The sequence below is a fragment of the Oreochromis niloticus genome, linkage group LG5 (assembly GCF_001858045.2).
Source record: "Oreochromis niloticus isolate F11D_XX linkage group LG5, O_niloticus_UMD_NMBU, whole genome shotgun sequence".
In the NCBI taxonomy this organism is placed as follows: Eukaryota; Metazoa; Chordata; class Actinopteri; order Cichliformes; family Cichlidae; genus Oreochromis; species Oreochromis niloticus.
The window spans coordinates 26,532,644-26,549,945 of NC_031970.2; the positions used below are offsets into that span (position 1 = coordinate 26,532,644).

The following is a 17,302-nucleotide window of genomic DNA, read 5'->3' on the forward strand; positions in this document are numbered from 1 at the left end:
CATAGACACTCACTTTATTTAAAATAATAATAACAGTAATTTAAGCAGTTTTTAAACATTTCTACACCAGCGTTTTTTTGTTTAAAGTGTATAACCATCACGGTCATGTTAGGATTTACACCTGCAGATTTTGGACTGAAGTCAAAAGATGGCACTGATACGGCAGTGCTTTTTGTTGTAGTTTTTTTTTTTTTTTTTTCTAACAGAGGAGCTGAAATTGAATTCACATTTTTACAATAAAACAGTGTGGACACAGTAAGTAGATCGGCTGACGTGCACAAGAAAGTAATAAAGTGACAGTGGAGACATTTTCAAGTTATCTTTTAGAACATTTACCACGTTTTCTGGCTACTTTTGCAGAACACTTTAAGAAAGTAAACACCGCCTACCTTTTGGAGGTGAAGTTCAAAAGCGACGTATTTGAAACTTTCAAAGCCACCGGTGGGAGTAAAAATCCCGTTACGAGGCAGCTACATCAAGTCGGGCGAACGTAAGCACAGTCCAACAGCCTATCCTCGTCATCTTCGCCGGGGTTTTTCCTCCGTTATTGTGACAGTTATCTGACTGCGCGAGGTAAAAATATCAAAAGCGACGGTTCCAGTCGTGAGCGCGCGACGCTGTCTGAGCCGTACGTGCGTACGTACAGTAAAACATCACCTCCGCGCTCCGAAATGTCTCGGTAATCAACTTATGTAAGAGAAAGCGAGTGTGCACTCACTGCTTTCTATTTATCTGTCTCCTCCTCGCCGAGTTCGTCTGTCGGTGTTGAAACTGCTGATAAAACCAGCTGGAAGTCTCACTTTCATCCGCGTGTGTGCTGCTGGTGTGCGGGCTCCATCTGCTGAACTCCGCGGGGTAAGGGAGATGCGGATGTGTGTGTGTCTCTGTGTGTGTCTGTGCAGCGCACCTTCTGCTCTACATCTGGCATAAGCGTGAAAAAAATGTAGCAATATATCCACAGACCGTTTCAACATAGATTTATAATCAGTTTTAATCCTGTATTTGTTCCTGTATTTTATGCTATATTGCAAACTGTTGTGCTACAAGTAAGAAACACTCACTGTGTACACGTTGCTAGTACTGAGTTGGACCCCGTTTTACCTTCAGGACTGCCTTAATTCTCCTTGGTACACATTCAGCAAGGTTTTGGAAACTTTCCTTGGTCCGTATTGACGTGACAGTTGCTGCAGATTTGTGAGCTGCTCAAACGTGATGCAATCTCCACATCCCAAAGGTGCTCTGTTGGATTAAGGTCTGCTGAGTGTGGAGGACAGTGAACTCATTGCCATATCCAAGAAACCAGTTTGAGATGATTTGAAGTTTGTGACATGGGGCAGGAAGCAGCCATCAGAAGATGGCTACACTGCTGTCATATAGGGACTGACCTGGTCAGCAGCAATACTCTGATAGGCTGTTGCCAGTTGCCAAGATAATATCCTCTACATCATTATGCCACCAACAGCAGCCTCAGCCATTAATACATGGCATGATGGATCGATGCGTTCATGCTGTTTACAACAAATTCTGACCCTACCATCAGATTAACACAACAGAAATCGAAAGTCACTATATTTTTCTAGTATTCTATTTTTGTTCTATTTTAGTGAGCCCATTTGAAGTGTAAACACAGTTTCCTGTTCTTAGCTGTCAGGCGTGGCACCCTGTGTGGTCTTCTGCTTCTGGTTATTTCAGTTACAGTGTGGTACTTTTCCTTTGACTTCTGACATCATCAAGGCATTTTCAGTCAAAGACTAACTGGATCGTTTTTCTCTATTTTTTATTTTTGTTGATTATTCCCTGTAAACCGTAGAGATGGTGTGGAATAGATCAGCAGTTTCTGAAATACTCAGAAAAGCTTGTCTGGCACCAGCAAGACACTTCACGTTCAAATGGCCTATTAGATATTTGTGGTAATGAGCATTAAAACATGTGTACCTAATAAAGCAGTCAATGAGTGTATCTACTGTATACTGAGTGAAGGCTAGTTAAGCCAAAGTAGATGATCGTGTTCTGTGACTGTGTGGAAGAGTTGATCTCCATTCTGTTGTAGGCTAATGAGACTTCACCACATTCAATGAATTAGATCATCTGCTCCATAAATCTAAAGCAATAAACAGACAATCAAATGAAGAAAACATTTTCTAAATGTCAGAGTGACATAAACATTTTATGTTAAGCATATTAGTTGTTAAACCTAACAGTGATAACATGTCATGGCAGGAAAAGCAAAGGAATTACTTACATTTCCGTGTGCCCTTGCAAGACACGAGAGTCTGACAGCGTGAACACTGCAGTGACTGATTTTAATAATGACACTCGTGCTTTTCTTACCGTGACATGTCATCAGTCAAAAAGACTTGTAGCTACAGTCATCAGGCTAAAAATGGAAGAAAAAAAAACACGCAGGCATCGTTACTAAGTTCCACTTCCAAAAACAGAAGAATGCAGGTATCGCAGTAGGTAACAGTTGACTGAAATACAATAGGATGAGTCACCACTGGTGACATAACAAAAGCCACGCTACACATCCCCACAGCAACAGCAGAATTTAACAATGAGTAAAGTGAAACCACCGTAACGTTGATTAACACGACCCCTAACGACTTTCACAATACATCTGTAAAGATATAAATTACTTTCTGTGTTTGATGTGCAGTTATGTAGACACAGCAGTTGCTGATTTGCTGCAGGACGACAATGCAGATGAAATGTTGTTTTTGCCTTATTAATGATCATACTGTGCAAATAGTTAAACACTTATTTTGAATGTGTCAGTTTTATAGCAAATGCATCGTGCACATCTGGAGCAGTTTTATGTTATCTCACATGTAAATCTGACCATAGAAATGACCTGAAGCCATGAAAGTCTGTGTTTAACTATTCTGCTAATTTTACTTTTTAATTTGTCATCTGACCACTATGTGAACCTCACTGGACAGTAGATATATCACATTGTCCGTGATAATATCGGTATAATATAAAAGTAATAGATTGTGATATCGTTGCTACAGCAACACCGTGCGTTTGTGTTCCACGGTCCTCACAACAATGGGACAAGCCCAGGTATCTCTGACAGCAAGAGCCAAGCCTCCGATGACGATTTAGTACCTAAAAAAGGAGCTACTTGAACAATGCACAGAAAATTAGCAGAAAATTACTCCTGCTAAAGGTGCAATCAGCAAACTTGTTTCACCACTTAAACAAACACACACACCAAGCTGTGAAGCTGTGCAAAAGTCAGTACCATATGTCACCCCTCAGATGTTTTTATTTTGTTTCCAAGGAGCCAGAATTTTATTTAATTTTTTAAAGTGAGTCTTGAGCAATAGTTCTCCAGGCTTTCCAAGGTCTTTCAGAATTTTTCTTTGGACATTGGCTGATTTTTCCACTCATTTTCAATCCAGTCCTGATCATTTTCAGGTGAATGTTTGTTTTGTGTTTTTTTTTCTTAAGCCACGTATCACTGACCCATTCAAGCATAAAAAGGTACCTTTCACAAGAGATGAACCAGTGTTGTTTCTACGCATTGCAGACAACTTATCAAAAAAACGGTTTTAAATTGTGTCTTTAGGCACTTTGTTACTAGCAGCCTGTTGGAAAAATATACAATCTGTACCCATTTTTTTAGCTGAATCGATGAAAAATGCCAAAGAGAACAGTTTAACAGGTATAAAATAATAATTTTGCACCAACAAAGTGATTGCCAAAGAACTATTAGCTGAAAACCCATCTCAGCATGTTGTGCAGTGTGTCCTTAAAGTGAAGGTAAAACAAAAAGAGTTAAAAAAAAATCCAGCAAAGACCTGAGATATGCATCTGGACCTTCACTTGATGCACTTGCTGTTCATTGAAGTCTTACCAGAAGCTTTCAATAAGTTTCTTATAGGTAAGAAACAGGGAGTGAAGGCTGAGGTATGCTAAATTACAAGAGAACAGGGCTGAAAATCAGTGGCAACAGGCCTAACGGAACGAAAGGCAGCAATCATCCAAATAAGAGCTTTGAATGTCCTTGAAGGAGCCTGGAAAACTATTCCTGAAGAGTACTTAAAGAAATTATAAGAAGTCTTGTGTAAGAGAGTGGAGACAGTGTGGAAGAATAACGGTGGCCTATTGAAATACCGACTTTCAAGCTCATTAGAATTGTACAAAATCTGTGTTTGCCTTTTTGCTGTATTTACATGTATGATTGCTCATGCTTCAATGAATCACTGCACTTATCTCCAATGTTCCTTTCAGCATATAAAGAAATGAGGGATGACTCAAGACTTTTGCCTAGTACTATACTAGCAGCTGCTGATATGTGACCCAAAAGTACGCAAATGACTCAGCCACGCATCGCTAACTGCACTCGATAGTTGCACTCCATGACCTGACGAGCAAATCGTGGATGGAAATTAGGCTCCTTAAGCGTTATAAAGTTAAGTATCTTTAGTGATTAAACTAAAAAGTCATGTTCTTGCTTTCCTTAAAATTTCCAGGGAAATTCTCAGTAGATTCCCACTTTGATAGTTTATTTATTTACATACACTCATAAATGCTGCTGTCCCCGAGCTGTAAGCATCAATAAAACATTGTTCAGGAAGTTTTTTCTCTATATCATAAAAAATATTATCGAGAATTTTCTTGAAATATCTGCAGCTATGTCTCTATCTCTCCTCTCCTGGACACCAATATGCTATTTTTATTGCTAAAAATACTCACACGTTCTTTTGCATCCATGCTCATCCAGATTAAGTCAGCATAACTGGAAAGCCTAACATAAACTAATCACAGAGAGAACAACTGATAACTGTCAGTGAACTAGGTCAGTTCTATTTTTTTTTTCATTTCATGTGACTCAAACTGGTCCTATGATGGAGTCAGTAGATTTTGTGGTTGTTAAATTATGTACCTAAAGGGAAAATTGTGGCCTGAGAATTAAAAAAAACTCCTATCAACAGCACTTTGTGCTTTTCCTTGTACTCTTGGCAGGTTTTACCAGTCCATCCCAGAGTCACGGGGCTGACTGTGGCCTGAATCATTTGAGATACGTTCAAGCAAATTGAATTTGATTCGAGTTTGAACAGCACATGCTTCAGACAGAGCTTCGCCTATTTACAGATATAGAGGTCAATTGGAAACGGTTGCTACTAAAATTACATTTGCCAAAAAATTAGCTTATTTTGGATTTATTAAATCATTCCATGAGCTGTTATTAAAACATCATTATTCATATTAAGGAGGGCAAAAACAGGCTTCTTTCAGCTGGCAGTGATCACTGTCAGCTGGAATTTGCAGCCTGATAAGGTTGGTAATAATGTTTTTTTTTTAATATATTTATGTTAACACATTGTCTTCAGATGTCAGTAGAGCCCTTCTTACTTTTCACCCTCACAGCATCACTTTATTGCCTTTGCAGTCAATGAGCACTCTGTCTGCTGGTAGCACTGAGTATTTAGATTTCACCATGCAAACCTTTTGGATTCTGGACAGTGGGGTCTGATTAGACCCTCCAGTAAAAATATCCTCACCTTGGCATAAAGTAATAATGTCAGCGAGGTATCGGGGCTCAATTTCCCCCCAAATTCCCAAAAGGATATTAAAACGGAAAACACTGGTAGGGAACGATAGAGTGAAATGGCACACGGGATACATGGGAAGGACTTCAAGGTGGAGGTTTGTGGCCGGTGGGGCTCGCTCCTCATTCAGTCACAGGAAGCCGGTAGGAATGAGAGGAATGCAGTCAGGCAATACGGTGATGGAGGGAGCAGCAGTTGCAGGGCATTTTGCCAGAAAGAACGGAAAAAGGAAAAGATAGGAAGAGTGAAAAGTGATTAAAGAGTGAAAAAAAAAAGAGGCAGGTCTCATTTACCAAAAACAGACGCCCAGTGGCAGTTTGTTGTTGCTCACTGTGCAAGTGTAATTTCTTTGTCTGATACTGACCACTGGATGCGGATAATGTGCATGATATTGGAGGGGTCAGGCACGGAAATACCTCAGTACATTATTGGGATTGGGATTGGAATGTGTGGAGTTATCAGTCGGACAGATTTCCTGAAAATGGGTGGAAGCAGAGGATCCATAAACAACAATCAGTTGTTGTTTTTTTGTCATCCTACCTTAGAGACACATCTGTGCAGACAGAAACGTGCTTCGACATGAAGGGAAACATGCACGCAGATGGCGCTATGTACAGTCTGTTTTACTTATCCAGTTTTCGCTTTCATTCTGATATGTTTATTTTGAAAAGTTTGCTGCTTTTTTTCTCACTACTGTGCCAGTTATTCCCGTTTTCCCACAAAAAGACTTTAGCAGACGCAGTAAACTGACAGAAAGCGTGCATGAGGGGATGGTAAACAGGACGCGCTCAAACAGCACAGGATTGAATATTTGCTGTGTGCCACCTGAAATGAGGTGCTCACTTCTAACCTCTGCAGTCTTTAGGCTCATTGTTTTGGTTGTGCACCACTTTCCTGTTTAGGTTAATGCTAACTCTCATTAGCCTCTTTTTCACGTGCAGCTGTATTTTATCATAAAAGCTAACATGATCTACTGTTAAGTACAAATGCAGGAGCATCAGACAGATAAAAGTTAGCCAGTGAAGATGCTTCGACATTTTACAAGGAAGCAGCGGTGTCAAACATAAAGCCGGGGGCCAGAATCGGACTGGCAAAGACTCCAGGGTGGCCCACTGGAAAATAGATAGATAAACAATTAAATGACAGAAAACCTATTTTTTCACTATCTGCTACAGAAATTTGATCCTTTTTCAAAGTTAAAATTCTGTAATTTAGAAAAAGTTTTGTTTAATAAGTACAGTCTGCGAAATGAGCTACCAGAACTTTTTAATTTTACACATTTATGTCTCATAGTTTAAGCCCCAAAATTTGACATACTGTCCAAATTGTACTTATTTTTCCTGTCTTAAGAAATCTGATAGACTAAATGTTTAGTTCAACTTCTTTACACTGACAGGAGTTTCACTGGTCTGGCCCACTTAAAATCAAAGTGGACTGTTTGTGGCCCACAGTGTAAAATGAGTGATATATTAGTGTTGTGTTTATAGCTTGCTTTGTTTCCTCAAAGTGGCAAAAAAGAACAATTTAACATAATTAATGGTTCTTTAAGCTGTTAATGTGGTATGCAAAAGCGATTTAAATGAAAGCCAATAAAAATGGAAAAGACAAAAATTGTGTATTCGATGTTAAATTGTGGTTTTCTAACTTGTGTAATAAAACCATAGCATGTGTTCAGGTGGGCCTCGCTAAGCTTGAGCTAGCAGCTGTGTGGTAACTTTGAACCAAGGGAGGCTGCTGGAGGCCGCTCGCAGCGGCGGGTGCAGCCTCTAAAGCCTTTCCATTCCTGACAGCAAAGCGTAGGAAAGCCACAGAGGGGAGCGACGGCGCTCATCGCTCGCCTGGTTTCTTGGGAAACTGTCTGTGACACTGGAAAGTGTCGCTTTGTGACGCCTTCACACTCCTCTGTGAGCGCGTGTGAAAAACATTTCAAAGTTTGGAGCAGTGTATAAACCTCTGACAATGTGTTCAATGTGGCTTTTAACGCGTTTTGCATATCAGACTGCATAAACCCGCGAGGTGGTGATTTCACCGAAGCTTCTGTAAACTTTGCTCTTCTTGAAATAAAGGTCTTAAGATGTGGAACTGTGCTTGCAGCGGGCACAGTGCATTTGTGAAAATCCTCCTGCTTATAACCCATGCTGTTGCCTACATAAAAAATTAAACAGAGAGGAAAGCAAAACCCTTAAGATATATAATCTTTCCTGCTATGAGAGCTTTTTGGATCTGGTCATGTAATTTTTGAAGCTCTAATGAAACTACTTCCTCCAGTTCAGCTCAACGCCGCCACAGATCAGGCTCTTGCAGTAAAAGTACACTTCCACAAGATGGTAGTATTCATATTAATGACTGGGTCACTTTTTTTTATTAATCAAAACAAACAACAGCCTGAGAAGATGGAACTGAGCTTACAAAAGGACACTCGCTAGAGGCTCTCTACACGTCCTTCCTCATTGCTTTTTAGTGCTCACTTGACTCCAGTTTCCTCTCCTGTCATGAAGAACCCTCTTTAGACCAGAGCCGGCCTGATGAAAGCCGCTCTGATTTGCTGCGCTTCTGGCCTGCCGCGAAGCCAAGTTACGGTACTCTCAATCAGCAGCTTGGAAAATGTAATGGGCTGGTGCAAAACCGCAGATTATTTAGGTGCTCGAAAACAAATGATGTGTTTAAGGTTTGATCAGAAAACAATAATTATTGGTGGAGATTTCCAAAAATAAATAATGACCTCAGGTGAAACCTTTAGAGAAAGCCACAGCAGACCGCAAGACTAATGTTGCAGATGTCAAAATGAAACATTTTTAGCAGTCCTTCCTATGGCCTCAGACACAAAGTCTGAAACTGAGAGGGAGAGTGACGTCCCAGAAGGCCACTTTTAGAAAACCGTGGCCTCTTAACTTGTTGCCCCCCCCCCCGACCTTTACAAACCAAACAAACCAGAACTCTGATGATTTATCACAGCACCAGAAACACAAACTACCAAGTTCATCTACTTGTTTGCCTACTCAAATTTGATTTCACATTTTGCACTTTGTTCTTCTCCAATCAAATCAAATAGGTTGTCGCGTTCCAATATACTTCCAAAATGGCCACAAATATCCATTATTATTAATTAATCGTTTTGTCCATGAACTTCTACATGTTGCTATAAATCCTCAATATACAATTTTTAAATTTCTCTTTTAATTCAGCCAAACATATCCCCCATAACTTTAAAGACAGCAGAGCAATTAAAGTCTGATTTACAGTCCTGCAAACCACGTAGCCGAGTCTCTAAGTGTGTAGCAGCGCACGGGAGTAAAAATAGAGCCAAAGTTTAGTGTTTTGAGCGAGAGAGGAGCCAAAGGCCGAAGCCAGCGTTTCATCTTATGCAGGAAGATTTACTGTATGTAGAGTCACAGTGCACGAAAACAAGGAAGAGGTGGTGAAAAGCTAAACCTGCTGTACAGTGCGCCCCCCTAACTTTACCTGCGTTCTACAAATGAGGCTTGGCAAGAACAAGACAGGCAAACATCCCCCCCCCAAAAAAGCGTTCCATGTTAAAGCAAGATTTGTCATGTCAACATATTTTCAGTGTTCCTTTACTCGTGATATCCTTGGTTGCTGTGCCACCAGTCAACTCTCACTGTCAAACAAATCTCTTTCCAGCTTTTCGCTGTCTCTTCTCCCCCTCCGTCTCTATCGCTCTGTCTCCTCCAGCAGTTCATCGCAGCGAGGGACTGTTGTTTTCTGTCTACTCGTTTTAGGCGCTCTTATACTTTTCGTGGACACACTAAGTCTCCTGGGTGCCTGGTTCTGTTTCCAATTTTCTCCCCTTCCCAATCCCGAGAAACAGCACGTCCAAAACCAAACAAATAAAGCCAGAAAAAAACAAAACAAATGGAGTAAGAAATCATTTATCTTTGTTACCCAACCGCAGTGTCCTTCCAGGGCATTTGATAAATATGCATGATCCTAAAGTGTTTGCATACATTACAGTGTGTGTAATAAATTAAGAACAAACCCAATCTTCTCAAAACTCACAGCCAAACCAAAACTCTTAGCACTTAAAACCACTGTCCAACAACTGGACCAAGAAAACATGTCCACATCTGCAAGTATAGCTAAAACTCCACTCCTAAACTCATGAAAGGCTGACATACTTTCCTGGTGATACATTTACATTCACTCCCTGAAGAAGACTCTTTTTTTTTTAACACAGCTGTTAATTATTCCTTCACAGATAGATAGAAAATAGAAAATGTGCAAAATCTCACCGGCTTTCTGCGCTGACATTCAGCGAGTGGTCCTTCTGTGCTCCCACAGCAAGTCCAGTCAGTCACAGGAGGCAGTGGTGGGACGGAGCGGAAAGCTCAGGGAGAAGATAGCTCCTGCTCTGACAGGGGAGTGGTGGTGCTGCAGCGCCAGAGCCCAACCGTGCGCTCACAAAGCAAGTCACAGTCAACTGCTTGACACAACCAGCTCCCTCTGACTTTTCTGTCTCGCACTTCCTCTCATGTGAGCTGAACTATCTCGCTGTAGTTTTTTTTTCTCTTTCTCTCTCTCTCTCTAAGTCGCTACCCTTAATTCTCTGTTTCAGAGAAGACACAGTTGCTCTGCCCTACCACACACACACACACACACACACACAGTAACTTATTTGGCAGGGCTCCCCTTGCACCAGAAGCTCCAGAGAGGAGGGAGGGGATGGGGTTTGTGGACATTGTGTGTGTGTGTGTGTGTGCATGCGTGCAGACAAAAAGAAAGAGAGAGCGACAGATTGTGTAGTCACTTGCGTCTGACAGACAATAGCAGGAAGTGTTGCTTTTGGATGCACAAAGTACACAAGAATGAAATAAGAAAACTGCAACAAGCGTGAAACTTTAATGATTTTTTCTCTTAAACGTTACAGTGGTGCTTAACTCCCGAAGTGAAGCAAACACCGAAGCAACAACAGCACGATTATCACTTGGAGCGTCTCAGAGTTTCTTGTATTCGATGGCATAGCACAATTTACACTAGTTTTGACGTTTTTTTTTTTTTAAGATTGTAAATGATTTCAGGTCATCCACAAAACTTTGGTGCCTCAGAGTGGATCTTGTTAGAAAACAACACGTTTTTACCAGTTCCTCAAAGGGATCAGTTGACTTGGGATGCTTATCAAAGGCACATGACTTTTGTATTTGAGGTTTTTCTTTTTTTCTAATGCAGTGACCCAGTCAAGCTCCTACTTCAGCGCTAAAACACAAGTGGAGCATTCAGTGTGATTACTTACGTAAGGCAACACATTTCAAACCGGCAATTGCATTTCAGTCAGAGTAAAATTATCAAGGGGAGAAAAAAAGCACCACGAGGTCTGTGTATGTGGAGAACAGTTTGAGTGTTTTTAACTTGTCAGTGTGTTCTTAATGACACAAATATACTCACGAGCTCGCTTAAAACATTTAATGCGTTCACATTCATTTAAGTAACTGAATCCGTGTAATACAGGCTGGAAGTACATATGATATAAATTTATATGGGCGCTGTGATTTGAGTAAATATGCATTTCCCCGGAAATACAAGCGGAAAAGACACGTTAGTGAATGTGGTTTTGTCTGATTTGTCATCGCTGAGATCTGTCAGGAACACTTGATTCATTCATATAGCACTGCAACGTCAGAGAGCGTAAAAAAGCCAAACCTACAGTATGTTTCATAGCCACACGTGCAACAAAGGCCATGGATGAGTGCATGCATTTGGCATATTCATAGCTTGAGCCTATAATTCCCATGTAGTCTTGTTTTAAATAATGTGGATACACAGGATTCTCCAACACGTATAACCACAAAAACCTTGTGAAACATAAAACTGCTCCCCTGTGAAATGTAAAGCTTTTCCAAAGATTCTAGTTTTATTTTGGATGCTTACATTATTTTACATTGCACACAGAAATTAAATTATTTCACAAAAACCAACAACTACCTGAGTCAAAATTATTAGCCCCCCCAATGCTAATAGTCAATTGCGTAGCCTTTTTGTTGGATAACAGCCTACAGTCGTTTATCCTAGTTTTCACTATTCCCGCACACGACTCCTGACTAAGCCAGGTCCATCCATCTTTGGCGAATCTCTCCAGCTCCTCCAGCTTTGTTGGTCTTCAGGCCTGGAGCTTGGTCTTCAGTTCACCCTATAGATTTTCAATGGGATTAAAGACAGGGCTTTGTGCAGGCCAGTCAGTATTGTTCTTCACCAGGAACGACGATCGTTTTGGGTTGTTGTCGTGATAGAAGGCAAAACGGTGACCCAGACCCAGTTTTGGTGGTGACTGCTTGAGGTTTCCTTTAAAAATCTTCACATAACCTTCTGTCTTCATAATTCCTTCCATCTTGACAAGATTCCCAGTTCGAGACGCACTGAAGCATAACACTCCCACCACTGCGTTTCACTGTGGGGACAGTGTTCTTTGGGTTGTACGCCGCTCCCTTCTTTCTCCAAACATAAGAATCAGAGTCAGAATCAGAGAAACTTTAGGAATCCCAGAAGGATAAATCAGTCGTATAAAGTCGTATCATGTATAGAAATAGAGACATAAGTACATAAGTAGAAACACCAAACACTTTCTGGGATATTACAGGTATTACAAGTGCACATGTGTACAAGTATACGTTGTGGCGTACAAAAAGTGATAGAGTGCAGTGAGGTATGTTTAGTGAAGAAGCGTCTCCGTGGCCAAAGAGCTCTAGTTCCAACTCCTCTGACCAAAAGATGCACTTCCAGTATGCATAATCTTTCTCTGGGTTGTCCTTGGCAGACTTGAGTCTGGTTTTAAGGTGGGTCCTCTGCAGTTGTTCTGGGGTCTGTAGATACATCTCTCACATCTCTCACTAGTTTTTTTTCCCAAAGTCTTTTAAATGTTTTGCTTCTTACTTCTACCAGTCTTGTTCTGTACTGTGTGGCTCTATTACTTTCTTGATGAGTTTTCACTTGAGTTGACACTTGGAAACACTGTTATAACTTTATATGTCCATCTCTTGCTTTGTGAACCTCAACAACCTTTTTTTTATCAAGTCTAAATGAATTTTTTGGCACGATGCTTTCTGCGTGACTGCTAAACTCTTGCTGAAGTTTTTATACAGTGTGTAAATTGCAATATAACCCTCAGGTTTAACTTGATTTCACAAGCTTTGAGCATTACAAAGTTAAAGCATGTCATTGCACCGCGGTGGTTTGTGCTGTGGCTCAATAAAAAGGTCTGCATTTTAGGTGGCTAATTATATTGACCCTGGAAATTTGGGGGGGGTTTTAATGAAAGAAATTCTGCAATTGTGTGCAAATAGAAATAATTTATGTTTTCTAAAGAAAACAAGGACATTTAAAAATGCTGCATTGAAAATCCCTTGCTCTGTTAAAAAATGTACACAAAACCTTTCAATTACATAGGAGGCCTAATAATTTTCTCTTAATTTTGAACTGTGGCCAGTTTCATGATCCCATTACATTTTTATTGAAATGTGAAAGTGAGTCTGCTACAAATGTATAGTTTCACACACTATCTAGCCTTCCACAAACCTTAACTATGCCACAGACAGTAGCAGACAGTGCACTGGAACTAAGCCAACTCACATTAACCTGTGTTGATTTTAGGCGGTGCACACTCTGTGATTTCTTCTGTCTGAGGGGGAGAAATGCAGTTAAAAGGTCAACAAGTCTTCTGACCTGAACTGTTGTGTGGTCTGGCTCGCTCCGGTTTGCCGCTAGCAGCTATGGATTAGCTTACTGGTTCAAATGTAACTTTATCCTTTGGGAAAACACACTGACCAAAGGAAACTCATGTTTGGGGGTTATGACCTTCTGTCCTCGTGTCAAGTGAGAGACATTCTGAGGCTGGCTTTCCCTCTGGTTTCAGTTTCTCCTCAAACAAACGTTATGAAGAGAATGCGATGTGCAAACTTTAAATCTATGCAAAAAAGCAAACAGAAAAGAAAAAGGCAACAAATTTGGGGTTGTGCATGCTTTTTTTGTAAGAAAAACTACAGTGGATGAATACTTTTGTCTATTCCAACATTTTAAGACCTTTTAAGTTTACCAGAACTTTCATTTCCATTAGAGCGGTGCACTGCTTATGTGTTCATATGTGCAGTGCAGAAACACGACCCTCTAAGATGGAAGTTGGGCACTTGTGGTTGAGTTGATACAAATAGCGGACCAGTTCCTTTTGGATTACAGAAAAGGAAAAGGAGAAAAAATAGACGTCAAGGCTGATAAGAAGCAGGTTGGGAGTCCTTGAGTAATACAATGGGATCTTCAATATCTGGAAACATGAGGTCCACGCGGGCTGTTAAAAGTCCCTGAAGATCAGTGTGTGGAGGAGCAGAAGGAAAGGGAGGGGGGCGACTTTATCTGCCAGTGCAGTTGAGGCAGATCACATAAGAGGAAAATACTGGATCCATCTTATCACCCTGTGACTGGCCTGCGCTTTTCCACGTTATCCGTTTTAACTCTGTCTACATTATGACTGCACCACATGGCATTTTCAGCAGGGTTTCAAAACGCCTTCACTCGCCTCAGAAAGTTTATCCTTTATCAAAGAAAACATAAACATTGTTGACACAACCATTTCCCCCCATTGATGTTAAATAGCGTTTGCCTAAAAGCTGACAATATTTAATAATTTAACGATCTGACTAAACATCGGGGACTATATTCATCTTTGGATTAAGACACATTGGATAATCTGAGTAGTTATGGCAGCAAAGATATTTTATGTAGTGTTTGTATAACTTATTCTATTCGCTTCAGTTTTATTTAGTTTTCACCAAATCACAACAACAGTCAACTCAGGGCACTTCATATTTTATGGTTAGGACGCTACTGTAATAGAGAGAACGAGACGACCCCCTGTGAACAAGCACTTGGCGACAGTGGGAAGGATAAACTCCCTTTTCACAGGAAGGAGCATCCGGCAGAACCAGGCTCAGGGAGGGGCGTTCATTTTCTGTTTGCCTTTCAGTCGACTGCATAGGCTGAGCAAGGCTGTTTAGGACTTGCAAACTAAAACGCATGATAACCTCAGATTTCACAATAAGAGTGTGGAAAAAGTTAAGAGACCTGATCAGATGATCTGGCCCCGAGCAGTTATAAGGTCTCAGCAAGTCTGCTGTATACACAGGAGGCTGGGTATGTAGGGCTTTATATATTAATAAAATTAATTCTGAATTTCACTGGAAGCCAGTGAAGCACAGCAAGAATATGGATCTAAGGAGCTTGGAAAGAATAGGGACGATAGAGATGATGTGGTAGCGTTAGCTAGTTTCTTCCAACTGAAAACAAGCTAGAGAGGACTTAGAGATGCGTGTGAGTGAATATGTTAGTCATCATTCAGAGGATACAATGTAAGCATGTAGTTTAACAAGTTTCAGTTCAATTCAGTTCAGCTAAGTTCCATCTGATTTGCTGTGTGTAGTACAACAACAAAAGTAATCTCTGGGATTTTTCTATGATTTTGTCAAGACAGATTTTACAGAAACATAACTATTCGACCAAGTACTTGGTGACATTGTTCCTGCATTCGATTTGTTTAGTACCAACTTAAGTACCGACTAAATGGGGAGTTGGGAGGATTATATTAAAGATTTGACGCTGATGTTGCTGTCTAAACTGTAAAGGTCCGTGTAAAGGTTGTGATGAACTTTTAAAGAAGTAGCTTCTCCAACTTTGTCAGATGTTTTCTCGAACTACAGAAGGCCCCAACTGAATTGTGGCACTGAATGTTCATAACATTTTTTGAACACTCAGTTTAAGCACTGGAGACAATACTCACGATAAGTGTTGGCTCTTCCTACGGTGGAAGAGAGCCAGTGTGCATCTTAAATATGCACATTGGACTAGAGAGAGCAATCATAACGTAGCAGCAGCTGGAACTGGTGCAACACATTACAAAGGAAAAGCTGTCAGACTAAATATGTCTTTTTATATGGGAAAAATCACCGAACTTTTTATTTACAGACAGCGATCTGATCTGCATCAACATTTCTGAGTTCTGTCTTTGCCTGTGCGATACTCTCCACCAAATTTTACGAAATCTTTCATAGCACTTTTTGCATAACCTTTCTGACAGATTAAGTGGCTGGAAAATTACTGAATACAGACTCATCCTCTAAGTATACAAGATTAGATTAAATCTGACAGCTTTCAGATTTTTTCTGATGCTTGGTTGGTTTGAGAAAAGTATCGAGGTTCATTACCAAAAACAACAAGTAAATTAAACAATGCCATTCCTGTCTAGACCACAAAGGTTAGCATGTAGGTTGTGCCGACTGCTTGAGAAAAAAAAAAAAAAAAAAGGCATCAACCAACTGTGTCAAACATGCTCACGTATTTCCAAGAATGCTGGCTGTTGTGCTTCTCAGCTTTCAAACAGCCCGAGCGGCGAGTCGACCCGTCTCTAACAGGAAGGGGGAGTTTCCTGAAAGGTCACGGTTGTTCCAGCCAGACCAAACACCAGCTAATTGCTTTGTTGTTTGTCGGTTCGGTGCCTGTTTTTGTGTTGCGCTTTTCCTTTGTTTAGCATTCCCAAGTATATTACCTGAACCTGTGCCCAAAAGATGAAGAGGACAGCGAGGGTAAGTTCCGAGAATGGGACGCAAAGGAGGGGGAGGTAAAGCACTGAAAATATGAAGACGGCGGTTGTGTGATGGATGCCGTAATTAGGCCGTGAAGGGGCTCCTGTCTCTCTTCGTCTCTAAAGCTAAAAATAGCAAGAGTGGGAAGGTGCTCATGGGACCGGGGGAAGCACTTGAGGGGACAGGACAAGCAGGGACCACAGTAATTGGTGAGAGACAAACAGCTGGAGGAGTGTGTGCGTGTTTTTGTACTGCTTGCAGCTGTACTCTGTCTTTCAGCCTCTAGATTCCTCTCAAATTGTTACATCGCCTCTTTCTCTTTCACACACAAACACCCAGCAGGAAGGGCTGTAATGGGTCCCTGACAGCCTGAGCCCTGAAGAATGAAAGAATGTGCAACATGAGGCAAAGGAACAGCTGTATAGAGCACGAGGGTGTGGGGGGGTGGTTGATTCATAGAAGGCTGGTGGAGGTACGGCCGCAGAAGAGATGATGAAAAAAAAGGGGGCGGGAGGGGGGGCTTTCTGAGAGTAATAGTATGTGGAGAGGGTGGACTTTTTCTGGAAGTGGAATCAACAGATTTATCGGTTTATGTCAAACGTCGGTCTAAATCAACTCCAGAGCGTCCTGGCTGGAAACCCAGCAGATGTTTTACTCAGCTGTTGCAGAACTGATCCACAGTTGTGTGGATGTGCCTCCTATTAAGTGGGCTCTCTGTAATGAAACAGCCTTGGGAACTTGAATGGCTGAAAGGGGCTGAATGAACAAGGACAACAAACTGCAGATTCCCTTGTGTGGGAGGAGGTGGGAGGCAGTGGAAAAAAACATGAAGTCACCATGACTAAGAGGGTACTGGCCATTTAATTTTGTCTCTGGGCTCCGGTTTTGGCACTGCTCTGTTCATTTGATATGAGCCCGTTCACATAAATTGGTATTTTTACGCACCGTTCGCCATTTATTTTGGAGGCAGATGTGGCCAAGATATACATCTGTACGTTATGTTTTGGGTTTTTTTTAATGCTAGAAAGCATCTGCATGTGGTTTACTGTGGCACTCCCATTTTTCAGAAGACAAGCTACATTTTACTCAGTGTGCACACAGTGAGGGGAGGGGGGGAGAAAATAGCAAAAATTACAAAAAAAATAGCAAGAAAAAAACCACAAACAT

General features: G+C 41.0%; 1 protein-coding gene across 4 annotated transcripts in view; it reads right to left on the bottom strand.

Moving 5' to 3' along the window:
- Positions 1-10,153, bottom strand: part of LOC100701712 (histone deacetylase 7) — a 41,388-nt gene extending 31,235 nt beyond the window's left edge. Inside the window, exon 1 of one of the 4 annotated variants that reach the window (XM_005469307.4) lies at positions 9,809-10,153. In XM_005469307.4, the coding sequence (XP_005469364.1) occupies positions 9,809-9,827 (19 nt within the window). In that variant the 5' untranslated portion in view covers positions 9,828-10,153. Of the gene's footprint in view, positions 1-389; positions 850-9,808 lie in introns of those variants that run through there. The other 3 variants (XM_005469306.4, XM_005469308.4, XM_005469309.4) reach the window with 3 other exon arrangements.
- Positions 10,154-17,302: the final 7,149 nt, after the last annotated feature.